The sequence below is a fragment of the Pleurodeles waltl genome, chromosome 3_1 (assembly GCF_031143425.1).
Source record: "Pleurodeles waltl isolate 20211129_DDA chromosome 3_1, aPleWal1.hap1.20221129, whole genome shotgun sequence".
In the NCBI taxonomy this organism is placed as follows: Eukaryota; Metazoa; Chordata; class Amphibia; order Caudata; family Salamandridae; genus Pleurodeles; species Pleurodeles waltl.
In genome coordinates, this window is record NC_090440.1 from 561,946,205 (window position 1) to 561,973,340 (window position 27,136).

General features: G+C 44.8%; 1 protein-coding gene across 5 annotated transcripts in view; it reads left to right on the forward strand.

The window, feature by feature from the left end:
- The window catches only part of FRMD5 (FERM domain containing 5), a 396,131-nt gene that overhangs the window by 246,642 nt on the left and 122,353 nt on the right, over positions 1–27,136 (forward strand). For 2 of the 5 annotated variants that reach the window (XM_069222965.1, XM_069222966.1), the window contains 4 exons: positions 12,965–13,043; positions 14,007–14,104; positions 22,682–22,805; positions 27,022–27,109. In XM_069222965.1, coding sequence (XP_069079066.1) covers positions 12,965–13,043; positions 14,007–14,104; positions 22,682–22,805; positions 27,022–27,109 — 389 coding nt within the window. Of the gene's footprint in view, positions 1–12,964; positions 13,044–14,006; positions 14,105–22,681; positions 22,806–27,021; positions 27,110–27,136 lie in introns of those variants that run through there. The other 3 variants (XM_069222967.1, XM_069222968.1, XM_069222969.1) reach the window with 2 other exon arrangements.

The window sequence follows — 27,136 nt, forward strand, 5'->3', positions numbered from 1 at the left end:
CACTGATCTGTCCAGAAATTTCTCACAATGGACACTACAATTTATGGAAGCTGACGTCCATGTGTCTATGTTGGTGGGCACCCTGGGTGTTTTGCTAACTCCCATGACTCTTCCTTGGATCCCTTCTTGGCCTGTACCTCTGTACGCATAGCTTATACATATCTACAAATTCACCCTTCTATGTCTTCTCTTTAGTGGCTGATGAAAGATGAGTACCCAATGGCATTGCCAACCCCATGTAAGGCAAACGTTTTAAACCTTCTGATTTTGACTTACCATCAACTTCCACTGTCTGTACCTCACCATCCTTAACATGTTTATGTTTCCCTTTATTACTTGTTCCTGTATTTTTTAGGGTTACTCTCATGTATTGGTAATTTAGACCTTACCATTTCATCAGTTCCCACACCTTTGTCCTCTACCCCTGAACCACGCTCTTGTCTACCACCTGTGTTACTTTGCGCTTATCCCACACATCCCAAGAACTCCACCTGGTTGTAAATGCTGTTTCATTCCCAAGTTTGTTTGACCCCCTGCCCCTTTCTCCAAGCTTCTCATCTGTTAACTTGCCCAGAAACTGACTTTGTTCCTTTGCTGTTGGGTACCTGAAAAACAGAATTATGTGTGGACTAGTTATTTGGCCCCTTTTTTTGCATTTGCCTCCATGTGTTTCCACACTTCATCATTTCGCCAATATGGAATCTTCCCCTCCTCTAGTTGCTCTTTGTCCTTCTAGCTCAATTCAGTCACATCATCCCAAAATTCATCCACATTTTTACTTCCACTTAGAAGTTTGCCATCACCCACAACACCATCAAATTCTCTCCAATCAAATTTATGTGGACTATTACGCTTTGTAGCTTGTTTTGTCTCCCTCACTGTCAGGATGAATGCTCTGAACACTTCCCTTTCATCAGCCTGGTGCCCACTGCCCATTTCAGTCCTGACCAGTGTCTGCAAAACTTCGCTCGGACTGGACATCTAGCAACTTCCCTGTGTAGCCCTTCAAGTCTCCCCAACTTGATGGAACTCTGGCTGCTTGCATGGAACCTTTTGTATTGGCCTGGTCTTGTATCTTGCTTCTCACCCCTTGTACCCACACACATTTCCCATCACCTTCTTGACAGCCTTTTGTTCTCCCCCAGCATTCTCTATATTTGCTTGTTCATCTATATTCTCTTTCACTCCATTATATATGTACCTTTCTTTGATGTTTCTACCTTCCACTTGCCACTGCATGACCTTTTCAACCTCTTTGTTTTCACACACTTGTCTTTTTATCCCAGTCATGATAATTTATCCCATATCTTGGTAGGATTTTTGCTTCATCTCCACACTCTTTGCTACATCAATTCCAACATTGTAATTCTGTACTCCTATTCTCATCCATCTTGGCCAAACAAGAATATTCAGTTTCCTTTCCCCCAGTAAAACAAAAGATTTTTCACCCTTTGTTGAATGTTGTGTAGTACTAGCTCCAAATCATGTTTTTTCACTTCTTTCTTCCAGTTCATTCCATTTCCGGTTGACATTTTAAAACAACCTCCCAAAACCTGCTTGAACCCCTCAACTAGACGGTTCTTTCTTGGGTGGTACAGGGTAGTCAAGTGATGTGTAATGCCATGTGTAATCACCTCGACCCCTTGAAGTTGTGATCTCAACCACCGAAGAATTTTGATTCATCCCTCCAGCAACAAGCCACCAGCTACCTGAATCGTACAGACTTCCACTTGCTTCACTTTCACTGGCACTGAGCTTTGCCACACATCTCTTGGTCCACCATTTTCCTTTCTCCACCAAACCTGCATGTTTAGACACCTAAATCACATGAGTGCTAGGATAAAATTTGAAGTTACCTTTCGTAAACCCTAGGGGTATCCTGATTTTCATCCAATCCCAAATTGAAACTCCACTTCCTTCACCTTTTTTAAGAGTATCATATTTTTCACTGGCTCGAGTCCGAATATCAGTCGCTCTCTGGTGCACCTCTCTCAAATCAGTCTTCTTGTTTCCAAAACATGTCTTCTATACAACCCTACTAGGGCCGATTCACTGGACAAGTGCCTTCTGCCTCAGCAGTGGAATGTTGAGTGTTGTGATGACTCCAAACTCTTTGCAACACAGCGGCAACAACAGTTCAACTAGAGGACTCCAACGGTGTGGTATCCCTCAACATCTGATTTACTCTCTTCACCATTCCATTTCCTTCTGGGCTATACAAAACCACAGTCAAATGTGTAATCCCAGAAGACAAAAATAAATTGAGAGCAGGAGACATAAGCTGCATTCCATCATCAGTCATCAGACACTTGGGAATACCATATCTTCAAAGCAGAGGCTTTAGAAACCCCATGACAACACACGTTTGGTTCTTTAAAAAAAGAATACATTCAACCCACTTAGAGTGATAGTCTACTAATGCATATCTGATATTTTTGTGTAAATTGTACATTGGCCCAATAAAATCCATAGCAAATTTCTCCCAAGGCAGCATGGGAAATACAATAGGTGACAGAGGAACATTGGATGTGTGTGTGTAGACATTTTATGCCTGGCTACACATCAAATCTGTATTCAGGCATGAATCTACCTCTGTATTCATGCCTGGACACCAATATTTAGAACTCAACTACTTCTTCATACCAGTCCCTCCTACATGTCCATGATGCGCAAATTCGACCAGACGAGAACTCCGCTCCAAAGAAGGAATTAACAGAATACTCCTCAAAATCAAGTTTCCCTCTATTGACAGTCCACCCTACACTTTGGAAAATGGAACAAACTCTTTTTCTAAACTGTTTTCTGTAGGCCCCTCATTAGAAACGAACCACCTCAACCAGGACTGACAATCCTCACTTTCACAGCAGCTCTCCCATTCTTGCAAGCTGATAATTTTTCCCCAAATCATCACCCCATCAGTCAACTCCACAACACATCCCACATCCTCCACAATCAGATTGTCAGATGGTATTGAAACTCAAACATTCAGGACAATACCCTAACTAGTCTAGGGCTAGCCTTATTGAAAATTCTTTCAGTCAATAAATGTACCAACGGATTGTGGTTTGTGGCAAGCGAAAATTCTTTAACACTCAAATATGGGCAAAAATAATTAGTGGCCTACACATACTCCAGTGCTTCACTCTCTAATCTGCTGTAATTGGCTTAAAACCGCCCCCCGGCCTACCCCACTATCTTCCACTATAATGATTGAATAACATCTACATTAAAAGCTTTTGTAGCAGAGGCGTTAATTTCAGATACTGAAATGAAAGCTCTTCCTCAGCACTCCACACACATGCTTCTCCTCTCTTTTCTACAATTTCCTCAAAGACTCATTTTGAAAAGTGAAAGGAGCAACTGCTCCTTGTCTACCGGGGTCGGACTGTTTCTTATAGCTTCCACCAAATCAGTCTAATAACTTCAGATGGAATTCAATGACCTAAATATTCAATTTCTTTTACTATGGATTGTCACTTTTCCTTTTGTATGGTAACACAATGTGCTTCAGTACTTCACTTAACACCAGCAAATTACTTTTTTCTGTGTCAGAAAACACCAGGATATCGTTCTGATAAGCATACACATTTTGCATAGAACCAAAATTGTTAAACATCAATTTATGAAAAATTGATAGAGCCGATTCTAGGCAGAACAGCATGTGAAGAAACCTAAAATCCCTAAACGGCGTATTGAAGGCTGTCAAAGCTTAACAATCTTGGCTACGGTCCACTTGGTGATAGGCTGCTCAAGTTCAAGGTGGAACATAATTTCCCTCGACCTATCTATCTCACTATTTCTTGGATCTTGTTGAATACTATCAACTGGAATGAATTTATTCAAATACTGGAGGTCTACACAAAGTCTTAAATCACCAGTTTTCTTGACCATAATTATAGGAGAATTCAATTGAGCAGAGTCAACTTGCTTCTGAATAAAGCATGTACAGGTGCTTTTACAGTTGACTCCTAATACTCAACAGTAGGTCTCTTACCTTGTTGACTACAGGGTTAGCTTTGGTCTCAAGACAATCTTATGTACATATCCTTTGACTCCCAGTCTACCCTCAGTGTCTGATGAGCAACAAGCAACTGTTCCAACAAGATCTCACCAGAATACTTAACATCAACTAGTGAAATAGTAGCAGTCGGTACCACCCCTTAACAACATCCCAAAGATCCTTGATCTCTCCACCCAAATCATTCAATCCTTATAAGTATTGTATTCCGGAAAATAGCTTATCATGTCAATGTTAAAATCTCTTAATGCTACCGTTGAAATGTCAGGAGAAGAGTTTTATCTGACTCCACTCTTTCAAGTATAATTGGTCTATGTACAGTGGTGATGAGTGAGCCCGAATTGACAGTAATTGCATCATTAACTTTGCCAATACAAATTTTACATATATGGTCATCAGTTTTATTGTGAAGACTTGAAGTCTCCACCATTTTGATGGACAGTACCATTTTTCTGGTTCTAGCATTCGTGTCATCCCCTGTTTCAAAAGCATCTCCTTGATCAGACATGAGAACAACTTTTTGAAAATGTATGCACACTCTTGTAAAATTACCAACAGTACCAAGTGCAGGACATGCTTTGGAATTGGCTAATTGAGACATAGCACTACATCAGGCCAACATTTCCAAAGGGATTTGTTATTTTATTTACTGATCTGTTTCCAGTGTCAGAAGTAGCACTGTCTGCAAGTTTTGAAAGAATGGCGTTCACATTCTGTACTTCTGAAATGTGGGAACATGTCTCCATCTCTTTAGATGCAATATTCAGTCTTTCTATACCTGTAGCAGTTGTAGTCTGTCTTCTAAGATTCCTGCAACAAAGTTATTTCTCTTCAGTTTTTCCATCAAAACAGTTAGCTACTATTTGATCCCTCAAGTAATTATCAAGGCCCCCATTTAACTGGCAAGTTGATACAATAATTGAGTTCAGCTGAAAATCTGTCAACTGACTCATGTTGCTGTTGATGATGAGTAAAAAGATTTGTGCCTTCCAGCAATTATGCTAGTGTCATCTTTGAAACTGTTTTGCAGTTTATCGACTGCTTCATCATAAACATCCCACTCTTCAGAAGCTGGAGGCAAGGATGCCGGCAAATGATAAAAAATGATTTGCCCCTCTGACCCTGGACAATTATACAACAGTGTCAATTTACTTATAGGGTTGAACTTAATCCCATCAAAGGTTATCAAGTAACTATCACACGTTTTGTACTACTGACACCATTTCAGTCTTTGTACACCAGGTTCAGGTAAAAATGCTGCAGGCATATTTACATTTTGCATGTGGAACATAAAATACAAACACAAAAGAGCCAAAGAAGGAAAAGTCAAATAGATGTTGTATAAAATGCTTTATTAATGATGGAGATAGTGTAGTGTAGTGGTGTTTTCCCACGTTTGAGCACTTTTTTCACTGGCAATGAAAATGTCCAATTAGGATGAATGTTTCAGGCACCAATGAGGAGACAAGTTAGAGGATGAATGAAAATACAGCTTTTAAAATCTATATCAAAGCAATCCCTTTTCTGTAGTACTTTAAGTCCCTTGTCTGTAGTCCTTGAGTTCAAATGTAGCACAGTAGGTACTTTTAATTCTTTCTTGTCATAACTTTAAAATGGCTTATTATCCGTGCCGCAGTCACTCTAACATACGTGCGCACTGTATCAGAGCGTGCCATAGCTTGAGCAGCAGTGACAGCTTCTCGTGCCCTGTCAATGCTCCTTTCCAACTCATTTAGCAGCAGCGCATGAACTGGCTCCTTAGAAGCATGCTTGGCAACTGGCACAGGAACCAGTTGTGGGGGAAGAGCTTGCACTTTGGCCCATGGTACACAGCTGTGTCTGAAAAAGGTCATTAAAGCAACGAACGAACTCTTTCACAGGTCATTAGCACAAATGAACTTACCTCCCTCTGAGAACAGAGTAATTAATTCGTCCTAATGATTGAAAGGCAATGGGTGGTGATGAGCCAAGGTGCTGTTCTACAAATGACATGGGTTCAAATCGTCGCCAGATATGTTAATTTGAGCAACAAGAGGCTATGCATTTTTTTCCACTAGAACATATATGTTTCCTGAGAAAGATTAGGAACAACACATGAAACCCTGCAGCGGTTGTCCCAGGGTCAGACTGACTCTCTTTGGAGTCTAGAATGCCACACAGGAGACACCCGAGTAAAGATTCCACAACAGAACTCTCAATTATAGAGAAACAAAGCCCCAAAGCCAAAACATCCCCTAACAAGCGGCTACAGAAACAACTGTATGAACAATGAATAGAAAAACGGGTATAGAAAAAAAGCAAGAGCTAACATAAGCCCTTCATCTTCTGTGTTGGGTCGCTGTGAACAAGACAGTCGGAGTGCCAAAGTATGAACCAGAAACACACTGACCATTTAGTCAGTGTAGGGCTCACCAGGCATGGCTGCAATTAAGCTTCTGGGTTTGCTCCTCCGCTGGTTAAAGCTATTTCACTGTAAATGTGTGCATTCCTTCTTATTAGTATCTCAAAATACTAAACATGTTTCTAAAGGTGGGTTTAGCAGGACACCTGTGTTGAAGCATGAAGGAAATTGGATTACTGGTTAAGGGGCGGGGGAGACCCTACTCAATCTGCAACCACAATTTCGGTTAGGACAAAGTCACAGGCAACCATAAATTAACTGGTGCTAACCTTCTGGTAGCTTGGCACAAAACAGTCAATCTTGGCTTAGAGGCAATGTGTAAAGCATTTATGCAGCACTTCAAACAGCAACAAAGTGAAACAGAACACCAGGAAAATCCAACACCAATTTAGAAAAATAAACTAAAATTTTATAAATTATTTGACACCAAAACCACAAAAATCCAATCAGTAGGACCGGAGGTATGTAGTTTTCAAGATGTAGGTGAAAATAGTGCCAAAAGCACTGTGGAAATCGTGGCAGATCCAGACAAAGTCACAAGTTCAGGATGACTGTGCTGGAGAGTGGGCTGGATAGAGGGATCAAGTTAGACCCACTGAACATAGTACCTTAAATCTTGGTGGCTAAGTGCTGTGGGATCCTGTGTCGAGGACTGTTAACACAGCGGCAGTCCCAGGGAAGCTGCGGTGCTGTGATGCAAAGTCCTGCATCATAGTCAATAATGCCATCAACGAGGGACTTGCAATGCGAAGTCCTGTATTGGGGATGCATCGCGCAGCGGCAGTTCCAAGGAAGCTACGATGCAAGGTCCTGCGTCAGGTATGTGTTGCGCAGTCACGATTCCGATGTAGCTGCGAGGAGATGATTCTCTTTGCATCGGTTCTGCTCATAGGACCACAGATGGGCTGGCAGAACACCTTCAGGCCTACTTCCAAGAGTTCAGGACTGAGGTGGTCTCACTCGGGGGGGGGCAAGACTCCACAGACTGAGTCAAGGTGCTGGGTTTAAGGTGTTTGGTGCCTTTTCTGTCCCTTAGGCTTGGAACAGGGGGGCAGCCAACTAGCCCTTGGAGCCACTCTAGTGGCCCTGGGCTCAAGATGCAGGTCCAGTCCTTTTCACCCAGGAAGCAGGGCAGCAGAGTAGCAGTCCTTCTTGCAGAGCAGCACAGCAGCACTTCTGAGTCTTCCACAGATCCAGAGGGATACTGAAGAGTTGGGTCTGAGTGTCCAATAATTATAACTGGATACAGATTTGAAGTAGGAGAAGGTTTTAAAGGTCTCCACCCCAGTGATGCTTGGAAGTTCCTGCCTCGCTGCCCTGGCCACAGATTGTCTGGAGGCACTAAAACCTAGTATCAACCCCTTTGTGATGTGTGGTAGGTGACAGCTCCTCCCCCATCAAGTCAAAGGTGGGCCATCCCACCAACACGTATTCCCCCCCTTCATCTCACTGTCTGGGAGCAATCACAAAGACCAGATGCCAATTACACCTAGTCATGTGACTCAGAATACAGGCTACAGGCACCAAACGATTAAGACAAGAAAATACTAACTTTCTAAAAGTAGCATTTTCTGATTGTGACTTAAAATCTGACTTTACAAATAAACAGGGTTTTAAATTGCAATTCTTTAAGCACCAAACTTGATATTCCAACTTTCTCCCAATTGAAGATTAGCACTTACTAACTGAAATAAGGTCACCTAATGTTATTATATGGGAAAGGTAGGCCTTGCAGTAATGAGAAATGAATTTGAGTTTTTCACTACTGGGACATGTAAAACTTAAAAGTACATGCCCAACCTCTTAAATACACTGCACCCTACCCCAGGGATTTTTAGGACATACCCTAGGGGAGGCTTATATGTATTATAAAAAGGAAGTTTTAGGCCTAGCAAAAGGTTTATTTTCCCTGATCGAAATGGCAGTTTAAACTACACACACAGGCTACAATGGCAGGCCTGAGATGTTTTAAGCGTTACTAAAGTGGATTGCACGATACGTGCTGCAGGCCCACTAGTAGCATTTAATTTAAATGCCCTGGGTACATGTAGTACCACTGTACTAGGGACGTACAAGTAATTTTTAGTATGGCAGTTGAGTGTAAGCAAATGTTACGATGTTTTAGGCAGTGAGCACACTCACTTCAGCACTGGTTAGCAATGGTAACGTGCACAGAGTCCTCAAACCAACAAAAAAACGAGATCAGCAAAAATGGAGAAGAGAGGCAAAAAAGTTGGAGGATGACCCTGCAGAAAGGGCCAGGTCCAACAGAGCATCTCCCTCTTCTATAAACAGATTCTGCGTCTTGGTGCCTAAGAGGCACCTCTGCACAGTCATGTTTACAGTGTGAAGGGCAGCAAGAGGGACAACCAGCCCCAGTCACCAGCACCTTATCGGTCTGGCACAGACCGAAGCATTTCTATAAACAGATGCTGGTTTCTCAAAGGTACCTGTACGCAGCTCATGTTTATAGTGTGCATGAGTTTGAGCGGGCCATCCAGCCGTGGTCACCAGTCTTATCTGTCCACTCCTGGTTAGGACTAAAGTATTTCTATAAACAGATACTGGTCTCTCACAGGCGCCTCTGCACAGCTCATGCATAGAGTGTGCAGGGTCTGCAAGAAGGACATCCAGCCCTGGCCACTGGATTCTTATACGTCTGCCACTGGCACAAACTAACGCATCTCTACAGACAGATCCTGGCTTCTAACAGACATCTTACGTCCAAGCAGGTCACATTGTTAATTTTACTGCTAACATAGTGGATTCAGCATTTCTGTAGTCAACCGTCGCTGAATTAATCAGATCGTTCATTGCATTAGGTGTCATTCGAAAAGTAGATATTTCACACTTTTCTTGAAAACCAGAGAGGGCGGTTTGTGGGTACCTCCGGCAGTGAAGAGTACCAGGGTGCTTTATCAGTGAAGGAGAGAGAGGAGGTGCTCTTTTATTTTTTAAATCTGGGCGGTTTCAAGAGCGGAGTTTGAGCTTCTCAGTGAGTAGCTGTCACCGGACAAGGTGAGCTCCTGGACCCAGTATGTTGGGATTCCTTGGTGTAGCGCTTTGTGTCTGATACATGCCATCGTTAGGATTCAACATGTTGTGGCAGCTAGCCACTTGAGTACGACGAGAGGGGGATTGGTGTGTTTGTAGCGACTCGTTCCAGTTACTAGTCTAGCTGCCGCCTTGAGCTTAGCCCTCAGTGAAGCTATTTGAGATTTTTGCATACCAGTAAGCACCGCATTACCTTAGTGTAGTCTGGAGATTACAAGCGCTTCTTCCACATTTTAGAAGTGTGGCAGGGGGTGAAAGTCTTCATTTTTTTTTTAAGTAGCCTGGGTTGCTGGAGTGCGCCAATGGTGGTGAAGTTAATGTAAGCGATGATGTTTAAGTGTTTGTCAGTGGAGATTCCGAGAGACGGAAGGGACATTCAGCACTGGTGACTGAAGCCTTATCGGTCTGTCAGTCGCACAGACTAAAACAGCTCTATAACAGACGCTAACTCCTTCACAGGCTCCTCTGCACAGCTTATATTAACAGTGTGAAACCTTACTGATAGCTTTGCCCCTGAATTGCAGTGCAAGAGAAACACAGAGGGTCAGACTAAGTTGTGACTGTGGCCTTGCAGCTGGCAAAGAAATTGACTGTTTAAGCGTACTTTGAGTCCCTCGTCTGTAGTCCTTGTGTTCTGACGTCTGTAATGCTTGGGAGTTCCTTTTCTGTAGTCTTTGGAGTCCCTTGTGTGTAGTGCTTCCAGTCCCTTGTCTGCAGTGCTTTGAGTCCCTCGTCTGTAGTGCGTGGAGTCCCTTGTCTGGAGTCCCTCGTCTGTAGTGCGTGGAGTCCCTTGTCTGGAGTCCCTTGTCTGTAGTACGTGGAGTCCCTTGTCTGCAGTGCGTGGAGTCCCTTGTCTGCAGTGCGTGGAGTCCCTTGTCTGCAGTGCGTGGAGTCCCTTGTCTGCAGTGCGTGGAGTCCCTTGTCTGCAGTGCGTGGAGTCCCTTGCCTGCAGTGCGTGGAGTCCCTTGCCTGCAGTGCGTGGAGTCCCTTGCCTGCAGTGCGTGGAGTCCCTTGCCTGCAGTGCGTGGAGTCCCTTGCCTGCAGTGCGTGGAGTCCCTTGCCTGCAGTGCGTGGAGTCCCTTGCCTGCAGTGCGTGGGGTCCCTTGCCTGCAGTGCATGGGGTCCTTTGCCTGCAGTGCTTGGGGTCCCTTGTCTGTAGTGCTTGGAGTCTCTTGTCTGTAGTGCTTGGAGTCCCTTGTCTATAGTCCTGGAGTCCCTTGTCTATAGTCCTGGAGTCCCTTGTCTCTTGTGCCTGGAGTCCCTTGTCTCTTGTGCCTGGAGTCCCTTGTCTCTTGTGCATGGAGTCCCTTGTCTCTTGTGCATGGAGTCCCTTGTGCCTGGAGTCCTTTGTCTGTAGTGCTTGGGAGTCCCTTGTCTGTAGTGCTTGGGAGTCCCTTGTCTGTAGTGCTTGGGATTCCCTTGTCTGCAGTGCTTGGGAGTCCCTTGTCTGCAGTGCTTGGAGTCCCTTGTCTGTAGTCCTCACAGTCCCTCATCTCTAGTGCTTGGGAGATCCTTGTCTGTAGTGCTTGGAGTCCCTTGTCTCTTGTGTCTGGAGTCCCTTGTCTCTTGTGCCTGGAGTCCCTTGTCTCTTGTGCCTGGAGTCCCTTGTCTCTAGTGCCTGGAGTCCCTTGTCTCTAGTGCCTGGAGTCCCTTGTCTCTAGTGCCTGGCGTCCCTTGTCTCTAGTGCCTGGAGTCCCTTGTCTCTAGTGCCTGGAGTCCCTTGTCTCTAGTGCCTGGAGTCCCTTGTCTCTAGTGCCTGGAGTCCCTTGTCTCTAGTGCCTGGAGTCCCTTGTCTCTAGTGCCTGGAGTCCCTTGTCTCTAGTGCCTGGAGTTTCTTGTCTCTAGTGCCTGGAGTCCCTTGTCTCTAGTGCCTGGAGTCCCTTGTCTGCAGTGCTTGGAGTCCCTTGTCTGTAGTCCTCACAGTCCCTCATCTCTAGTGCTTGGGAGATCCTTGTCTGTAGTGCTTGGAGTCCCTTGTCTCTTGTGTCTGGAGTCCCTTGTCTCTTGTGTCTGGAGTCCCTTGTCTCTTGTGCCTGGAGTCCCTTGTCTCTTGTGCCTGGAGTCCCTTGTCTCTTGTGCCTGGAGTCCCTTGTCTCTTGTGCCTGGAGTCCCTTGTCTCTAGTGCCTGGAGTCCCTTGTCTCTAGTGCCTGGAGTCCCTTGTCTCTAGTGCCTGGAGTCCCTTGTCTCTAGTGCCTGGAGTCCCTTGTCTCTTGTGCCTGGAGTCCCTTGTCTCTTGTGCCTGGAGTCCCTTGTCTCTTGTGCCTGGAGTCCCTTGTCTCTAGTGCCTGGAGTCCCTTGTCTCTAGTGCCTGGAGTCCCTTGTCTCTAGTGCCTGGAGTCCCTTGTCTCTAGTGCCTGGAGTCCCTTGTCTCTAGTGCCTGGAGTCCCTTGTCTCTAGTGCCTGGAGTCCCTTGTCTCTAGTGCCTGGAGTCCCTTGTCTCTAGTGCCTGGAGTCCCTTGTCTCTAGTGCATGGAGTTTCTTGTCTCTAGTGCCTGGAGTCTCTTGTCTCTAGTGCTGGGAGTCCTTTGTCTGTAGTCCTTACAGTCCCTCATCTATAGTGCTTGGGAGTCCCTTGTCTGTAGTGCCCGGAGTCCATTGTCTGTAGTGCTTGGAGTCCCTTGTCTATAGTGCCTGGAGTATCTTGTCTGTAATCCTTACAGTCCCTTGTCTGTAATCCTTACAGTCCCTTGTCTGCAGTGCGTGGAGTCCCTTGTCTGCAGTGCGTGGAGTCCCTTGTCTGCAGTGCGTGGAGTCCCTTGTCTGCAGTGCGTGGAGTCCCTTGTCTGCAGTGCTTGAAGTCCCTCGTCTGTAGAGCGTGGAGTCCCTTGTCTGTAATCCTTACAGTCCCTTGTCTGTAGTGCCTGGGGCCTCTTGTCTGTAGTGCCTGGGGTCTCTTGTCTGTAGTGCCTGGGGTCTCTTGTCTGTAGTGCCTGGGGTCTCTTGTCTGTAGTGCCTGGGGTCCCTTGTCTGTAGTGCCTGGGGTCCCTTGTCTTTTCTGCCTTGAGACTCTTGTCTCTCTTGCCGGGAGTCCCCTGTCTTTTTTGCCGGGAGTCCCCTGTCTCTTTTGCCGGGAGTCTCTTGTGAGTAGTGCTGGGAGTCCTTTGTCTGTAGTTCTTACAGTCCCTCATCTGTAGTGTTTGGGAGTCCCTTGTCTGTAGTGCCTGGAGTCCCTTGTCTCTAGTGCCGAGTCCCTCACATGTAGTGCCTGCAGTTCCTTGTCTTTAGTTAATGGAGTCTCTGGTCTCTAGTACCTAGTGTCCCTTGTCTGTAGCCCTTGGAGTCCCGTGTCTGTAGCGTTAGACCGTGCTGCATCTTTAAACGTGTGTGGCCATTTGAAGCCGCTTCCTTTTCTGACTGTTTCTTCTCTTCCCCATCCCTCTCTCTCATTCTTCCTATCTGCGTTTCTCCATCTTTCTCTCATGTTCTCTCCTCTTTCTGTTTTCTCTTCCCCCCTCTTTCTGTTTTGCTTTTTTTCCCGTCCGTACTTTAGCTCAGCCTCCGTACACCATGTGCTTCCGCGTCAAATTTTATCCTACTGACCCTGCTGCACTTAGAGAGGAAATCACCAGGTAAGAACAGGATCACTTGATTTATATATAATGTGTTTTTCAAAGTTGGAGAGTGTGTTGTAAAAACATCATTTCAGTTACATACTGCAAGAAAGGCCACGTAGCATTCATTACCTCTTCTGACACACTGTCTCCCAGGGTGAGATGTGTGGCATATGTGAAGCTGAGCAAGGGTCAACAATGCCTTCACTCAATGTGTGTGTGATGCCAGGACAGTGCATGGGTGATAATGCCTGCAATGATAGCAGGGTAATGCTAGGACAGTATCAGGCCGAGATATACCTCTTCCCACAGCAGACTTTAACCCTCAGTACTGGAATGAGATGTCCTTTCACATGTGAAGCCGACCCACTGCAGTAGATGCCTTTCTTGGGTGCTTGTATGATGCCAGGACAGAATCTGCGTAAGGTATACCTCCTTAGATAGCAGATGTGACACCGGCAAAGTACGGAGGTAATACAAACCTACCGCAAGAGCGTATGTTAAACTGCACCAGGGTAAGAGGCACCGTCACTGGCTACGTGTGTCATTCCAGGACAGTGTCTTGGTGTCATGGCTCCAATGACGGCAGGTGTTATTCCAGGACAGGACCAACATGAGAAACACATTGGCAGAGAAATTATGTGATGCTGAGCCAGTCCCTGAGTGAGTGTGTGATGCCAGGACAGAATCAGAGTGAGGTGTATCGTATCTGGAAGCAGGTGTGAAGCCAGGACAGTACCGGGGTGAGGTATACATTCTCTGACAGCATATGAGAAGCTGAGCTTGAGACATAATATTCTGTACAATCTAGTGTCTCTTATTTGTGTCTCTGGTTGCCCTACACAGAGCAAAATCACATTCGCCATAACCGCTAACCCCCAGCATGTCACTGGCTAATGTCTGTCTGCATGGAAAGGGCACAGTTACCTGCCCACTAGGTTTCAAGCCGTGCAATGCTCTAATGTTCGCTTCTCTTCCTAGGTACCTGGTCTTCTTACAGATTAAGAGGGATCTCTTCCATGGCCGCCTCCTGTGTAAGACCTCAGATGCCGCATTACTTGCAGCCTACATCTTGCAAGGTGAGGGCTTTTGGGCGAGTGCACATAGATCTCGCCGCTTGAACCCAAGTGCCAAACGCAAAGCCTTTTACAAACTGTATCTTAGAATATGGGAGCAGCACAAATGTAAAACGTATTGCTTCAAAGCACCATTGACCAAGACGTAATACTCCTCATTCCCAAACAGACCAGAATCTATTTTACTCCTTCATAGCCCTTGCCGCATCTTCTCTAGGAATTCATCTTGAATGTACCTCTATTGATCACAAATGAACACTGCAACTTACCCACTTTTATTCTTACAAAAGAGATGCTAAGGGCTTTGAGTCCTTGGACAATCCGGGCTATACTAAAACGTTTAAATAAATAGATATTTTAAAGCCAAGTACATAAATACAAAAAACAGCCAGGGCTGCAGTAGTGAAGTCATAGTCAAGACTAAGAACTACACTTGCATGCTGGTAAAACCGAGAGCATAAACATGCAAGCATAGATCGCAAATGTTACTATTGACAAGAGAAGTGTAATGTAATTGACTGAAGTTTACTGGCAACGGTAAATAAACATATTGGACGAAATGCCACTGATTGCTCCTATAACTGTCCTAAACAAAGCCCGTGGTTGGTTTCAGAATTAACCTGGATCGCAATCAGTTTAACTTCTTCGTTTCCAATCAGTTCTTTAAGAAATTCTCCCCGACCACATTCTCCTCGCTCTTTCAAAGGGTGAGCGACCGTATGCATTTGACCCAGAAGTTTCTTATTTCAATGTCGTGCTGTGGTCCCTGCATATGAAATTCCTAGCAAAAGATGCCCCCAGTCAGAAAGGGTGCAGCCCATGGGTCTTCACTAAACTGAATCAATCAATCAATCAGTCAATCAATTTGTAAAGCGCGCTACATACCCGTGAGGGTTTCAAGGCGCTGGGGGTGGTGGTGAGGGTGCTGCTACTGCTTGAAGAGCCAAGTCTTGAGGAGTTTTCTGAAGGAAAGAAGGTCCTGGGTCTGTCGTAGATCCGGCGGGAGGGTGTTCCAGGTCTTGGCGGCGAGGTACGAGAAAGATCTGCCACCGGAGGATTTGCGGCTGATGTGGGGGATGGTGGCGAGTGCGAGGTTAGCGGAGCGGAGATGACGGGTGGGGGTGTAGAAGCTGAGTCTGTTGTTCAGGTATGATGGTCCGGTGTTGTGGAGTGCCTTGTGTGCGTGGGTGAGGAGCTTGAAGGTGATCCTCTTGTCGGGGAGCCAGTGAAGGTCTCTTAGGTGGGGGGTGATGTGGCAGTGGCGAGGGATATTGAGGATGAGTCAGGCAGAGGCATTTTGGATGCGTTGGAGGAGTTTGGATGAGATACCGGTGTAGAGGGCGTTGCCGTAGTCGAGTCTGCTGCTGACGAGGGCTTGGGTTACTGTTTTTCTAGTTTCTGTTGGGATCCATTTGTAGACTCTGCGAAGCATGCGGGGAGGGTGTTGTAGCAGGAGGAGGAGATGGCGCTGACCTGCTTTGACATGGAGAGTGAGGAGTCGAGGGTGAAGCCGAGGTTTCGTGCGCTGTTGGTGGGTGTCGGTGGGGGACCCAGTGTGGACGGCCACCATGAGCTGTCCCAGGTGGAGGGGGTGCGCCCAAGGATGAGGACCTCTGTTTTGTCCGAGTTCAGTTTTAGCCGGCTGTCTCTCATCCAGTCGGCGATGGCTTTTAGTCCCTCGTGGAGGTTGGTTTTGGCGGTGTGCAGGTCCTTGGTGAGGGAGAGGATGAGTTTGGTGTCGTCGGCGTAGGAGATGATTTTGAGGTTGTGCTGGCGGGCCACTTGTGCGAGGGGGGCCATGTAGATGTTGAACAGCGTCGGGCTGAGGGATGAGCCCTGGAGTACGCCGCAGATGGTACGGGGGGAGGCGGACTCTTTGGGTTCTGCCGGCGAGGAAGGATGCGGTCCATTCGAGGGCTTGGTCCTAGATTCCTGCTGCGTGGAGACGGGATTTTAGGTAGTGGTGACAGACGGTGTCAAAGGCGGCTGATAGGTCTAGGAGGATGAGGGCTGATGTCTCTCCATTGCCGAGGTGGCTTCTGATGTCGTCTGTGGCGGCGAGGAGGGCGGTTTCATTGCTGTGGTTGCGTCTGAAGCCGGACTGGGAGGGGTCGAGGATGTTGTTGTTTTCGAGGTACCGAGTGAGCTGAGTGTTGACGATTTTTTCGATGACCTTCGCCGGGAAAGGGAGCAGGGCGATGGGCCATAAGTTTTTCAGGTCCTTGGGGTCTGCCTTTGGTTTCTTGAGAAGGGCGTTGATTTTGGCGTGTTTCCAGCCTTCCGTGAATCTTGCAGTTTCGAAGGAAATGTTGATGGCTTTCCGTAGGTGTGGTGCGATGGCTGTGTCAGCTTTGTTGAAGATGTGGTGTGGGCAGGGGTCTGATGGTGATCCGGAGTGGATGGAGTTCATGGTCTTGCGGGTATCGTCTTCGCTAATGTTGGTCCAGGAGCTCAGTCGGCTGGAGTGGGTGGAGTTCATGGTGGGTGGGGTAGGAGCGTCCGGAGTGTGAGGGGAGTTGAAGCTGTCGTGGATGTCCGTGATTTTTGGGGTGGAAAGCGGTTTCTAGGGCGTCGCATAGTTCTTGGGAGGGGGTGATGTCGTTGACGGTGGCATTTGGGTTGGAGAGTTCTTTTACGATGCTGAAGAGTTCTTTGCAGTTGTGGGCGTTGTTTTCTAGGCGGGTTTTGAAGGAGGATCTTTTTGCTAGCCTGATGAGTTGGTGGTGTTTGCGTGTGGCATCCTTGAGTGCTGTGTGGTTGTCTAGAGTGCGTTCGAGTAGCCATATTTGCTTGAGTTTTCGGCAGTGGCGTTTGGAGGCTTGGTGGTCGTCGGTGAACCAGGTGGCTTTTTTGTTGATGTGGTTGTTGGAGGGTTTTCTGAGTGAAGCAAGGCGGTCGATGCAGTAATTGATCCATAGCTTGAGGTTGTGAGCTGCGATGTCGGGGTCGGTGGGGTTGACGGGTGGTTTCTGGGCTAGGGCGTTGGTTAGCTGAACTTCAGTGACTTTGCCCCATCGACGGCGTGGTGGTTGTTCGGTGAGGTGGTGTTCTGTGTGTTTCTTGAAGGTGAAATGGATGCAATGGTGGTCGGTCCAGTAGAGTTCGGTGGTTTGGTTGAAGGTGACGTGGTTGCTTGTGGAGAAGATGGGGTCAAGGGTGTGACCGGCTGTGTGGGTGGGTGTGTTGACGAGCTTTGTTTAGCCGAGGTTGGTGAGGTTTTTGGTCAGGGTGCTGGAGTTGGTGTCATTGTTGTTTTCGAGGTGAAAGTTCAGGTTCCCGAGGAGGATGTAGTCCGTGGAGGCGAGTGCGTGGGTGCTGGCCAGGTCGGCGATGGCGTTGCTGAAAGGGGTCCTGGGAGTCTGTAGATGAGTATTCCTCTGAGCGTGGTGTTGGGGTCGGTGCGGACTTGGAAGTGAAGGAGTTCGGCGGCGCTGAAGGAGTCGTCCAGGGTGGTTTTGACTTAGAGGGTGGCTTTGTGGACGATGGCTATGCCTCCTCCAGTTCTGTTGGTGCAGTCTCGGCATGCGACTTTGTATCCGTTCGGGATGGCTATCGCGATGTTGGGTGCTGAGGGAGTCGTTCCACCAAGTTTTGGTTAGAAAGGCTACGTCCGGGGAGGTGGAGTCGAGCAGGTCCCAGACTTCGATGGCGTGCTTGCGTGCTGAGCGGGTGTTGAGGAGTATGCAACGGAGGTGGTTGGTCTTGATACTTGGAGGTATGTGGGCTCTGTTGCAGGTGAAGCTGCAGTTGTGGCAGGAGAAGGGTCCGTGCATGCTCTTTGGAGAGGCCTGGAAGCAGGTGGTGTCTCGGCTGGGGTTGAGTGCGCGGAGGGTGTCCGCACTGAACTAAACTGAACGCACTTACTTTTGCAGAGAGAGCACATGTAACAGACATTTTGAAACGAGGTCTGCCTATGTTCAAGCTCAGGCTGTCTGTAACTGGGAGAAAGTGCTTTCATCCCATCGCTGAGGCTGGCATTCAGCGGAACTGCACAGGACATCTGTTGGAGATGGCTTATCTTCCACCTTACCCAAAGGATTCTGTCCCTTTATCAAACTTAATCTCACTTCTCTTTAAAATTGTTGATCACTGTGAAGTGCTTCCAGAGGACTTTGGGGCTCAAGGCCTCAAGTACACAAGTGATTCATCTAAATAGATGGAAAATGAGATAGAGTCGAGTCCATCTCACAACCTATTTGGATTACAACTTCCTCGTCTCTAAATATATTCCACATACTTGGTGAAACACCCAGGTCCATACAAGCTCTGCAGCAGAAACATTTTTGCTGGGGTGGTACCACATCACGAGCTGGCAAACATTTACACCCCACCTCAAACAAACAAGATCATTTGAGTTCCTGGAAGCACAGTACACCAACAGAAAGATGTTCTTTAGAAGCAGAGGAAGAGACCACACGGTTTAAGTGTAGAGGCCCCTAAGCACAGACTACCCTTAAATGATCACCATATCACATGAAGGTTTAGGGAGTAATTAATATAATTCCACCAAGTTTGGAAAGAGATCATATCAGACATAGAGGTCCTGCAGCCCATGGAGTACGGATACTGCAAAACGTTTTTTACAGAAAGTAAAAAAAACACAAGTAAAACAAGACCATACGACTTTTTCCCTAGACGAGTATAGGCTCTGCTGTTATATGGAGACATATAAAAATGCTATTGGTGTAAAGCGGACAAAAAGTATATTCTCTGTTTTCCTCATACGTAAGAAGGGTGAAACATCAATGCCAATATCAGACCTTCAGTCTATAAATCAGAAAACTCAAGATGAGAACATTGCTGAAGGTTGTGGGACTTCTGTGCAAGAGTAAACGAACAAAGGATGCACAGGTTTATATACTGAAACATAGAAAATTGTTGCCTTGCAGTAGGTAGAAACATTATCAGTTTTTTGTACTACCTTTCGATAGAGGTTAGCTTCTAAGGCAGTGGTGGCTGCGCATCTTAGCCGAGAAGCAGCAGGTGTCTTGGTATACCAGTGACTGGCTCCTCAAAGAGAATTCAAAGCAGCGCAAACTGAACAATACAAATATTCTACCTGTTAACCTTCTCAGTCAAACCGCACAAATCAAGCGTAACCTGTACACAGCAAAATACATTTCTGGCATCCTGTTACATACGAGAACAGTGCCATTTCAGAAGAACATACGTCTCAGTCTCTGGTGACTTTTGTAATGACACTGTTTGACATGATGACTTTTGGAATTCACATACCACATGCAAGACTACACACAAGACCTTCACAAGACTGACTCCGTAGTCAGTTGTCACAGAGAATTGGAAGATGTAATTTGTCTAACTGAGAGAGTACATGACTCTCTAAGACAGTTGAAGAACACACACTTACTCTCAGATTCAGCACATATGGTGAACAAAACCCTAGATATTTTTCTAACAGATTGGGGAGCACACAAATGAATTAACTGAGGAGGGGCAAATGAACCCAGACAAGAGCTTCTAAGATGTCAACAGAATGGAACAGAAAACCATATGGTTTGCAATAATGACTGGCTTAAAACAATTGCACCACAAGGTAGTGCTGATTCTCACAAACAACACAACCACTGTGTTTTACTTGGCAGAAAGGAGGGAGCTTCTCCTTCGCTCATAGCACATGTGGCAGCCTTGGGTAGGGAAGAGGCAAATTCAGAGAGTTACACGTGCAAGGAGACAACAATAACAATGATGACCAAATCCGCAGAGAATTAAATGCCATTCGCAAATTACAAATAAATCAAGACACACTGCATACCATGTTCAGAAAAAGGGTTTTAAATATGCACAACCTATGTAAACATGAAATGCCAAAACTATGCATCCAGTTCTAGATTTACAAACTGTTTGTCATTCCAGGATCTAGCCACTGAGCTTAGCAAAACATCTTGAACAACGTTTTTTGGTCATTAACTATACGAACAGTTTGAATGACTCGTTTTGACATGAACCCAAAATCTACAATGCTTCAAAGTGTTGGCACCATCTTCAGAATGCTTTTTGAACTCTTATTTGAAAATACACACGACCCAAGCAGTAAAAGCACGACAAGTCATTATGTAAATTTTCTTCATCAGTGCTTTCAGTGACTCCCAAATTTCAACACATTATCTTTCTCTTCCATCTGCGCTGGGTGTAGAAAGACAAAACACACACCATAAAGTCATCACCATCTGTATTTGTGGGTCCTCCACAGGAGGTTTGACTACCATAGGGCCAGGAAAACTCTGGATGTCAAGTTTGTGCATAGTTCTTTCCAGGAACCTGAAAACGCAGAGAGAAAAATTGTGGCTAATATGCGCATTGGCATTGTGGCCAAAATGGGGGTGCAGTCAGTTGCCTGGACCTTATCAATATGATTTGCCCTCTAGTTCCAAAGTGAAACCCGCTGACATCAAGGAAGCGGTTCGCCAGACTTAACAGATTACTGATTCAGGTGATTATGTGAAAGAGAAGCAGGATCTGTCTTTGGAATTTCCCAAAACTGTTGCAGAGGTGATGTTAACCTTCACCCAAGGCACGGAAGACTACACTTACGCACACTAACTTGCCATTGGCACAGATAGTTCTTCACTAATTGCCCCAATACCTGACTTTGTTATTTTAATGCAGTCAGCCCTGAGGCAGAAACTAGAACTGATTGCCTTAGCACATAAATATTCCTGTCCTTGAGGTGACATTTCTCTCTATGCCAAAAAACAGCTATTTGACCTCATATCAAAAACACATAAGACCTGGTTTGGCATCAAGCCTAAAAACAAACAACTTTAATGCCACAAAAGTCCTTTGTCCCAAACATCTATCTGTCCTAAAGTGACCAACCTGACCATTGGGGTTTAAATGGAAGATAAAGAAAAGGTCCTGTTTCTTAGTTACTCCTCGCTCATGAAAGAGACATTTCATGGAAATGCTTCAAGAATCCAGCACTTGGTCACTTTGGTTGCAGAGAGAGGAAGTTTGGCCCTGCCAGTTCAGACTTGGTATGAAGCTCAATTTTGCTGAGCTTGGAAGATTTACACCACATTTCTTAGTCTCAGAAGTACGCTTATGTAGATGATTGCTAATAATGAATTTCCTTTTGGAAGTGTTCACAGATTTTCATAGTGGTTAGACAAAAGAATGCCCAAGATGATATAATTTTCTTTCCTATAGCACAAAATAACACTCCTATGTGGACTGCCATTTCAAAGCACTGGTTAGGCCATGATCCAGTACTGACTTGTCACAGTTCAAACTGTGCATGTTAACTTCTAGACTGGGTTGCACCTGGATGATTGGGTGCACAACTGCCTAGATTGAATAGCCATAGGATGGATGTCCTTTGGGTGCTACATAGATTTCTCTGTGTTGTGCTTCAATTGCTTCACGCAATGACACCAGAAACCTGCAGAAAGATTTCAACTTTCAAAATCTATGACACTGGTCAGGGATAAATCAAACACTTTCGCATTTCCTCTGTGGACACATTTTGCACTTTGCTGTGTAGAAGCTGTCAATTTTTTTTTCAGGATTCCTGAATGACAAGAATTTGACCTATGTTTCAGGTAAACACGAAGCGGAATTAATTGCGAAACAGAAACTGAAATGCAGGATTTGGCTAGTACTTTGATTCGGTTAAGTAAGGTGCCATGATATTAAATGGACATCAATCAAGGGTACTCTGCTAGTTCCCTTGCAGTGATTTTGTTGTCAGAATATGGCCCAGCTTCTTAAAGCATTAAAGTGACTTCATATTTTAGCAGTTTCTGCACGATAATCAAAACTATCATGATTTAAAGGAAATGCAAGTCCAGATTGTTTGCTTTGGTACCCCACATATTAAGCAGACTTTGTCACTTGTGTCTGAACACAGAAGCATGAGGCATGGATTTAGGGACTGCCCTGGAATCAGTCCCATAATATGCATATTTTAACCATTCACTTTATTACTAAAAAGTAAACAAAGTTCAGGGGAGTGATGTTAACAGGAATTTCTTCCTCTCAACTTCAGGGATTGGTCAGTGGGTCAGGAGGGGGAGAAGAATGGGGCTATCCCGGTATAATGTCCCAAGAGGGATATAAAATGATGTTCTCGTGGCTGTAACTGCCATGAATTCTGAAGCGGACCCACGGTCCTATTCAGAGACATACAATGCTTTGGATGCCCTTAGTTTATACAGTAAAAAACATGTAAACTGATTCTTTCGTAGTGTTTCCTAGAATACTATTCCCTCAGTATGATTAACTTCCTGGTTATATGGAAATTTGTAAGGCAGACCTAAAGGATACGCAGCTCTATAGACACCATATGTGACAATTGATAATTATTAAAAAAGTTGCAACTCTCCTAAACAAAACAAACCAGTTTTCACCTGTAGCAATAGCAAGATCACTGATTTATTTAGAAAGCACACACTCCCCATAGGCAACAGCACTAATAACAAATCAAATCATGTAGAAATACAGAATGGTGGATCTCTCTTGCCTTGCTTACAGTGTAGCTGTACTCCACTCAAATTTGACCTTATCTAATGCACTGGTGCCCACTTCAGCATCTTCATCATATACACATTTCCTCTGCTGCAGCTGAGATTGGTGACTATGACCCAGGGAAGCACCCTGAGGGATACAGCTCGAAGTTCCAGTTCTTCCCGAAACATTCTGAAAAACTGGAGCGGAAAATCTCAGAGATTCACAAAGCAGAGCTCAGGTAAGACAAGAATTATTTGTTTCCTTATGGGGTTCATCTCCTGGAGTGGAGTACCTTGTCTTTGGCTGAAGTCATAATCAAGACGCTTATTAGAGGCCCAGTATCATTTCCATAGGCTGGTGTCTGCACTCTAGATTGGGGTCCACTACCAGGGCTGGGGGTCCTCATCGTAAGTTAGGGTCCTTGACCTGAAATTTATTTCTACAGGTTGTGTACACTTTGGCCCTTGTCCTAAAATGGGATCTCTGTCCTGAGTAGGGGGTTCACGTCTTTGTCTCACATTACTGTTCTGAGTGTAGTTCCTCATTATGGAGGCTTCATTCCTATCTGATGTTCTGGTCTTGGGCTGAAGGGGGGGGGTAGTCATCTTGGGTGGGAGTCCTAGTGCTGGTTTAAATACTTTGGAGTATGTGTACTTGGCTGAAGCAGGATCTTTATCATAAGCTTGGGTTCAGTTCCTGTCCTCTGTACCATAAACTGATATTGTTGTCTCAGATGAAACATGCATTCTGGCTAGATGCCTCATCCCTAGCTATGGGTCTTTGTTCCAGAGCAATACACAGGGACATGTCTTCTTCCTGAGATATGCTGGCCCATCCATTTCCCGTTTGAGATCTCTTTCCTGGCCTTCAGACTTTTTCAGGCATGAACCATAGAATAGGGTTCTGATCCTAGGAACAAGCTTTGTGCCACAGTCCACTTCTTGTGCTGCAGTCCTCTCCTTATGCAGTGTGGTGCAGTAGACTTCCTGGGGTTCTAGATTGGTCTGGGCTCCTCTGTCTGAGCTCAGGCCATGAGTAGAAAGATCAGTGATACATATATTACAATTAAATATAGTTAAATATGCTCCATCGGATTATTGGACAGTCTCAGTTTGTCTGTTCCCGAGCATGATCTTGGAACATAACTCAGTTGTCAATATGAAGAGTTAGTTAAACCAATTATCTACTCTGTATCCTATGACTGACGTTAAGGCTGCACAAGTTTAACAAATCGATCCTTAGCAACAATCAAGATGACTTTCTGGCCTAGACAAGAACCAGCAAATGGTCCAATTTCATGGGCATCACAATAACAGAATACTACTGGCCCACATATGAAAATAGTTGAGTACCTCAAGACTGATCCTGAATGGATGTTCTTACAAACAGAAGCTAAAAGGTTTGAATGAATTACTCTCAGAACTGCACAAAGGTGGAACGTGGTGTACTTCCAGGATTCTTGTTTTCTCCCCTCCTATTGAATGGGTGCATCTGCATCCTAGTCGTGAGTTTCCAGACCCAGGTCATTGAGATGCATCACGTCCACTTCCAAATGATACATTTGTCCATCTCAGTGTTGATAATGGTCCTGTGAACCAACCCAGTATCCACTGATGTCTTAAGGAAATCAATTTCTATATGAAGGAGAAGTTTAATTGTCTAAAGGGTGTTACATTTTGGGAACGACAACCCATTCACATAGACTGTGATCCTGGAGTATCCACGAGCAGCATAAAAAACAGGTAGCCTTGAAATTGTCTAAACTCCCAAATGTTAACTGTGGTTAATAGAGTTACCTGTCAATTAACTCTATCAAAGATTCTCCCTTCACTCTATTAGATCACACAATTGCTATGATTTTGACATTTAGTGGTATTCAGATGACTACATCTTAGGCTTTCCAAACATCAGATTCTTAAATGTAGGCAAATGAAGAACAAGGAGGCTAATATGTGTTTCCTTTTCAAGAAGCAAAAGCATGCCCTTCGCGTGCTCTCAGTGGAACAAAGAATCATATTAGTGGTATTGTATAACATTCACAAAACCTAGAGAAAGTCCACATCTATCTCTAAATAGTGCCTCTGCCGACGGTTCTATGTGTCCAGAAGCCTAGTATTAAGCAGATCTCCTTGGATCGATAATGCAAAAGGTAAGCAAAATAAATGTGTAGGGAATACTCTGGAACAACTTAAATCAATCACTCCAGGACACAGCTAACCACCAGTGGTACGTGGATGGGATTAAAACAGTTCTCTTTAAGTGGGTCATTATCCACCTATTTGACAGTTGGAGTCACCTCAACCCCTTCTTCAAAGGGGCTGTCCTTACAACTCACTCATGGTCTTACACTGAACTTGCAGATGAATCCCGGGCACTGTGGCATTTATGTAAAAATCAAATAAATGAATATTTGGAAAACAACAAGCTGATCTGTCCCATATATATGAGCCTTAAGTGACCCTTTCAAAGGTTGTTAAAACTAACCAGCAGTTCTGAAGCAGATATCCTCTGCAAGTTTATCTACACTTCAGTGATACCTGCCACTTAAATAGCCATCTAATGCTCTTGATATCCCTATACAGTAATAAACAGATACATAGTGCCACATAAAGTGCTTTCTGGAAACAGTCAACCACTGCAATAGATGCAAATATGGAGAGGATATCTGTGAATTATGCAACTGTCTAATACCCGATATGCAGGATACGTAGATCATTGTTATGCTGCTACCATTCCAGAAATGTGTCTCCTGCAAATCTGTTAGAAAAGCCTGGGAGCAGCACCTTAGAAAGCTAGATTTTATATTTGTGAGGAATGAAGGGTTTATCACATATTTGGCTCCATCTCTGCTCCGCCCCTGGTGGCTTCTCATTCTCAGTCGATAATGAAGACAAGACCCATGCTCTTGGCCTTCAGGGCATTTCCTGCCAATATATTGTGATGGCCAGTCGGAGCAGTTTTACATTCTGCACTGTCATGTTTATTAGACTCTTTGGGAACAGTGATTAGTCTGGACCATGAAGTGATTGCGAAAAAATGTACAGCCTGAACTTCTTCGAGGCCTAGATTACTACAAACCAATCTGACTCTGTAAATCCAAAAGGCCCCCTTCTTTGCAGTAGCTCTCTGCTTATAAGGTACTGCTTTAAACTAGATTCATCCATTAAATTGGGAAAAGACAGTTCTTATGCCAATATTATTTGTATGTTTAGGGATACATTCACTCCTGGTTGACATCTCTCTTTGAAGAGGACACCTTCTACAAGGGTCATTTTGTAAAATGCAGCCAGCCTCCTGACAATGCAGTTCACATGTTAGTCTGATTTTTTTAGATTTGACTTTAAAACTCAGTTGAAAACTGCCCTTCCTTTTCTACTGACAAAAATAATCCTATATGGTCTAGAGTAGGCAACTTTCATCTTTCACTAGGAGCACACTCTGAAATGTCTTAGTACACCACACTGACCTACCATTTTACCCCTTAAGGCTTAACAGCATGAAAATGGTTGTGTGCTCAAACTACCATCTTTTAGGTAAGACTGAGAAACTGTATGCTATACTGATTTGTATGATGGTCTGGTCTCCCTGAAGGGGCAAACGTGACTTGATAGTGTGTTGGACGTTTTACTTGTTATGATATCCTAAAGATTTATTTCTGACAGTTAGGTCCTGGGGTGTTTTTGTATCCTTTATTGGGCTTTAAAAAAATTCAACAACACTATTCATCAGCCATGCATGAAAAATATCCTTGTTGCTAATGGCATCATATATCATATATCAGTTCTCAAAAAGAGCATTACCAGGATGAAATTATGCCCTTCGCCACCAAAACAATCCCAAGTCCGACCGCTTGAGAAGATAATATGTGTAGTTACACTTCCCATGTTAGCTTCAGCCCATGAAAATAGGTAATTTGTATATATCACACCACAATAAAGAATGAGCATGTGTTATTTCAATATCAATAATGAAATAGGTTTAGTGCCCTTAAATGAGCAGGACAAAAGGGGGACGCCATTAGATAATTGCTTTCTAAGTGGATGTCAGATGGATTCAAAACGTATAGGTGTTGCTCATTACATATGAAAGTCTTTCCATAGACAGGATATTCCAGAATCCAAAGATATTGATGATTTTCACCAATATGCCGCTAGAGTGATTGTAGCGGCTCCCAAACAGTTCCATATTATTAAGTAGTCCGAGAAGTTTTGGTATTAAAGAGTAGGGGATTTGAAGACCTAGCAAAACAAATTTAGTGTAGGCGGGAAAGGGATATTCCAGTATCTGTTTCATATGTGCTAAGATATTGTTCCAGTAGGGCCTGATATGTGATCAGTCCCCATCATATTTGTTTGAATTTGCCCAGCATATTGCAACCCTGCCAACATAGGGAATTTGTTATAGAGTATTTTTTTTTTACAATGCACTGATGATTTGTTTTCTAACTCCTGCAGTGGCCTCACTCCAGCAGCCTCTGAGCTGCATTTCTTGAGGAAGGCACAGACATTGGAAACATATGGTGTTGACCCACATCCATGCAAGGTAATATAGAAGAGAAATTAAGTCCAA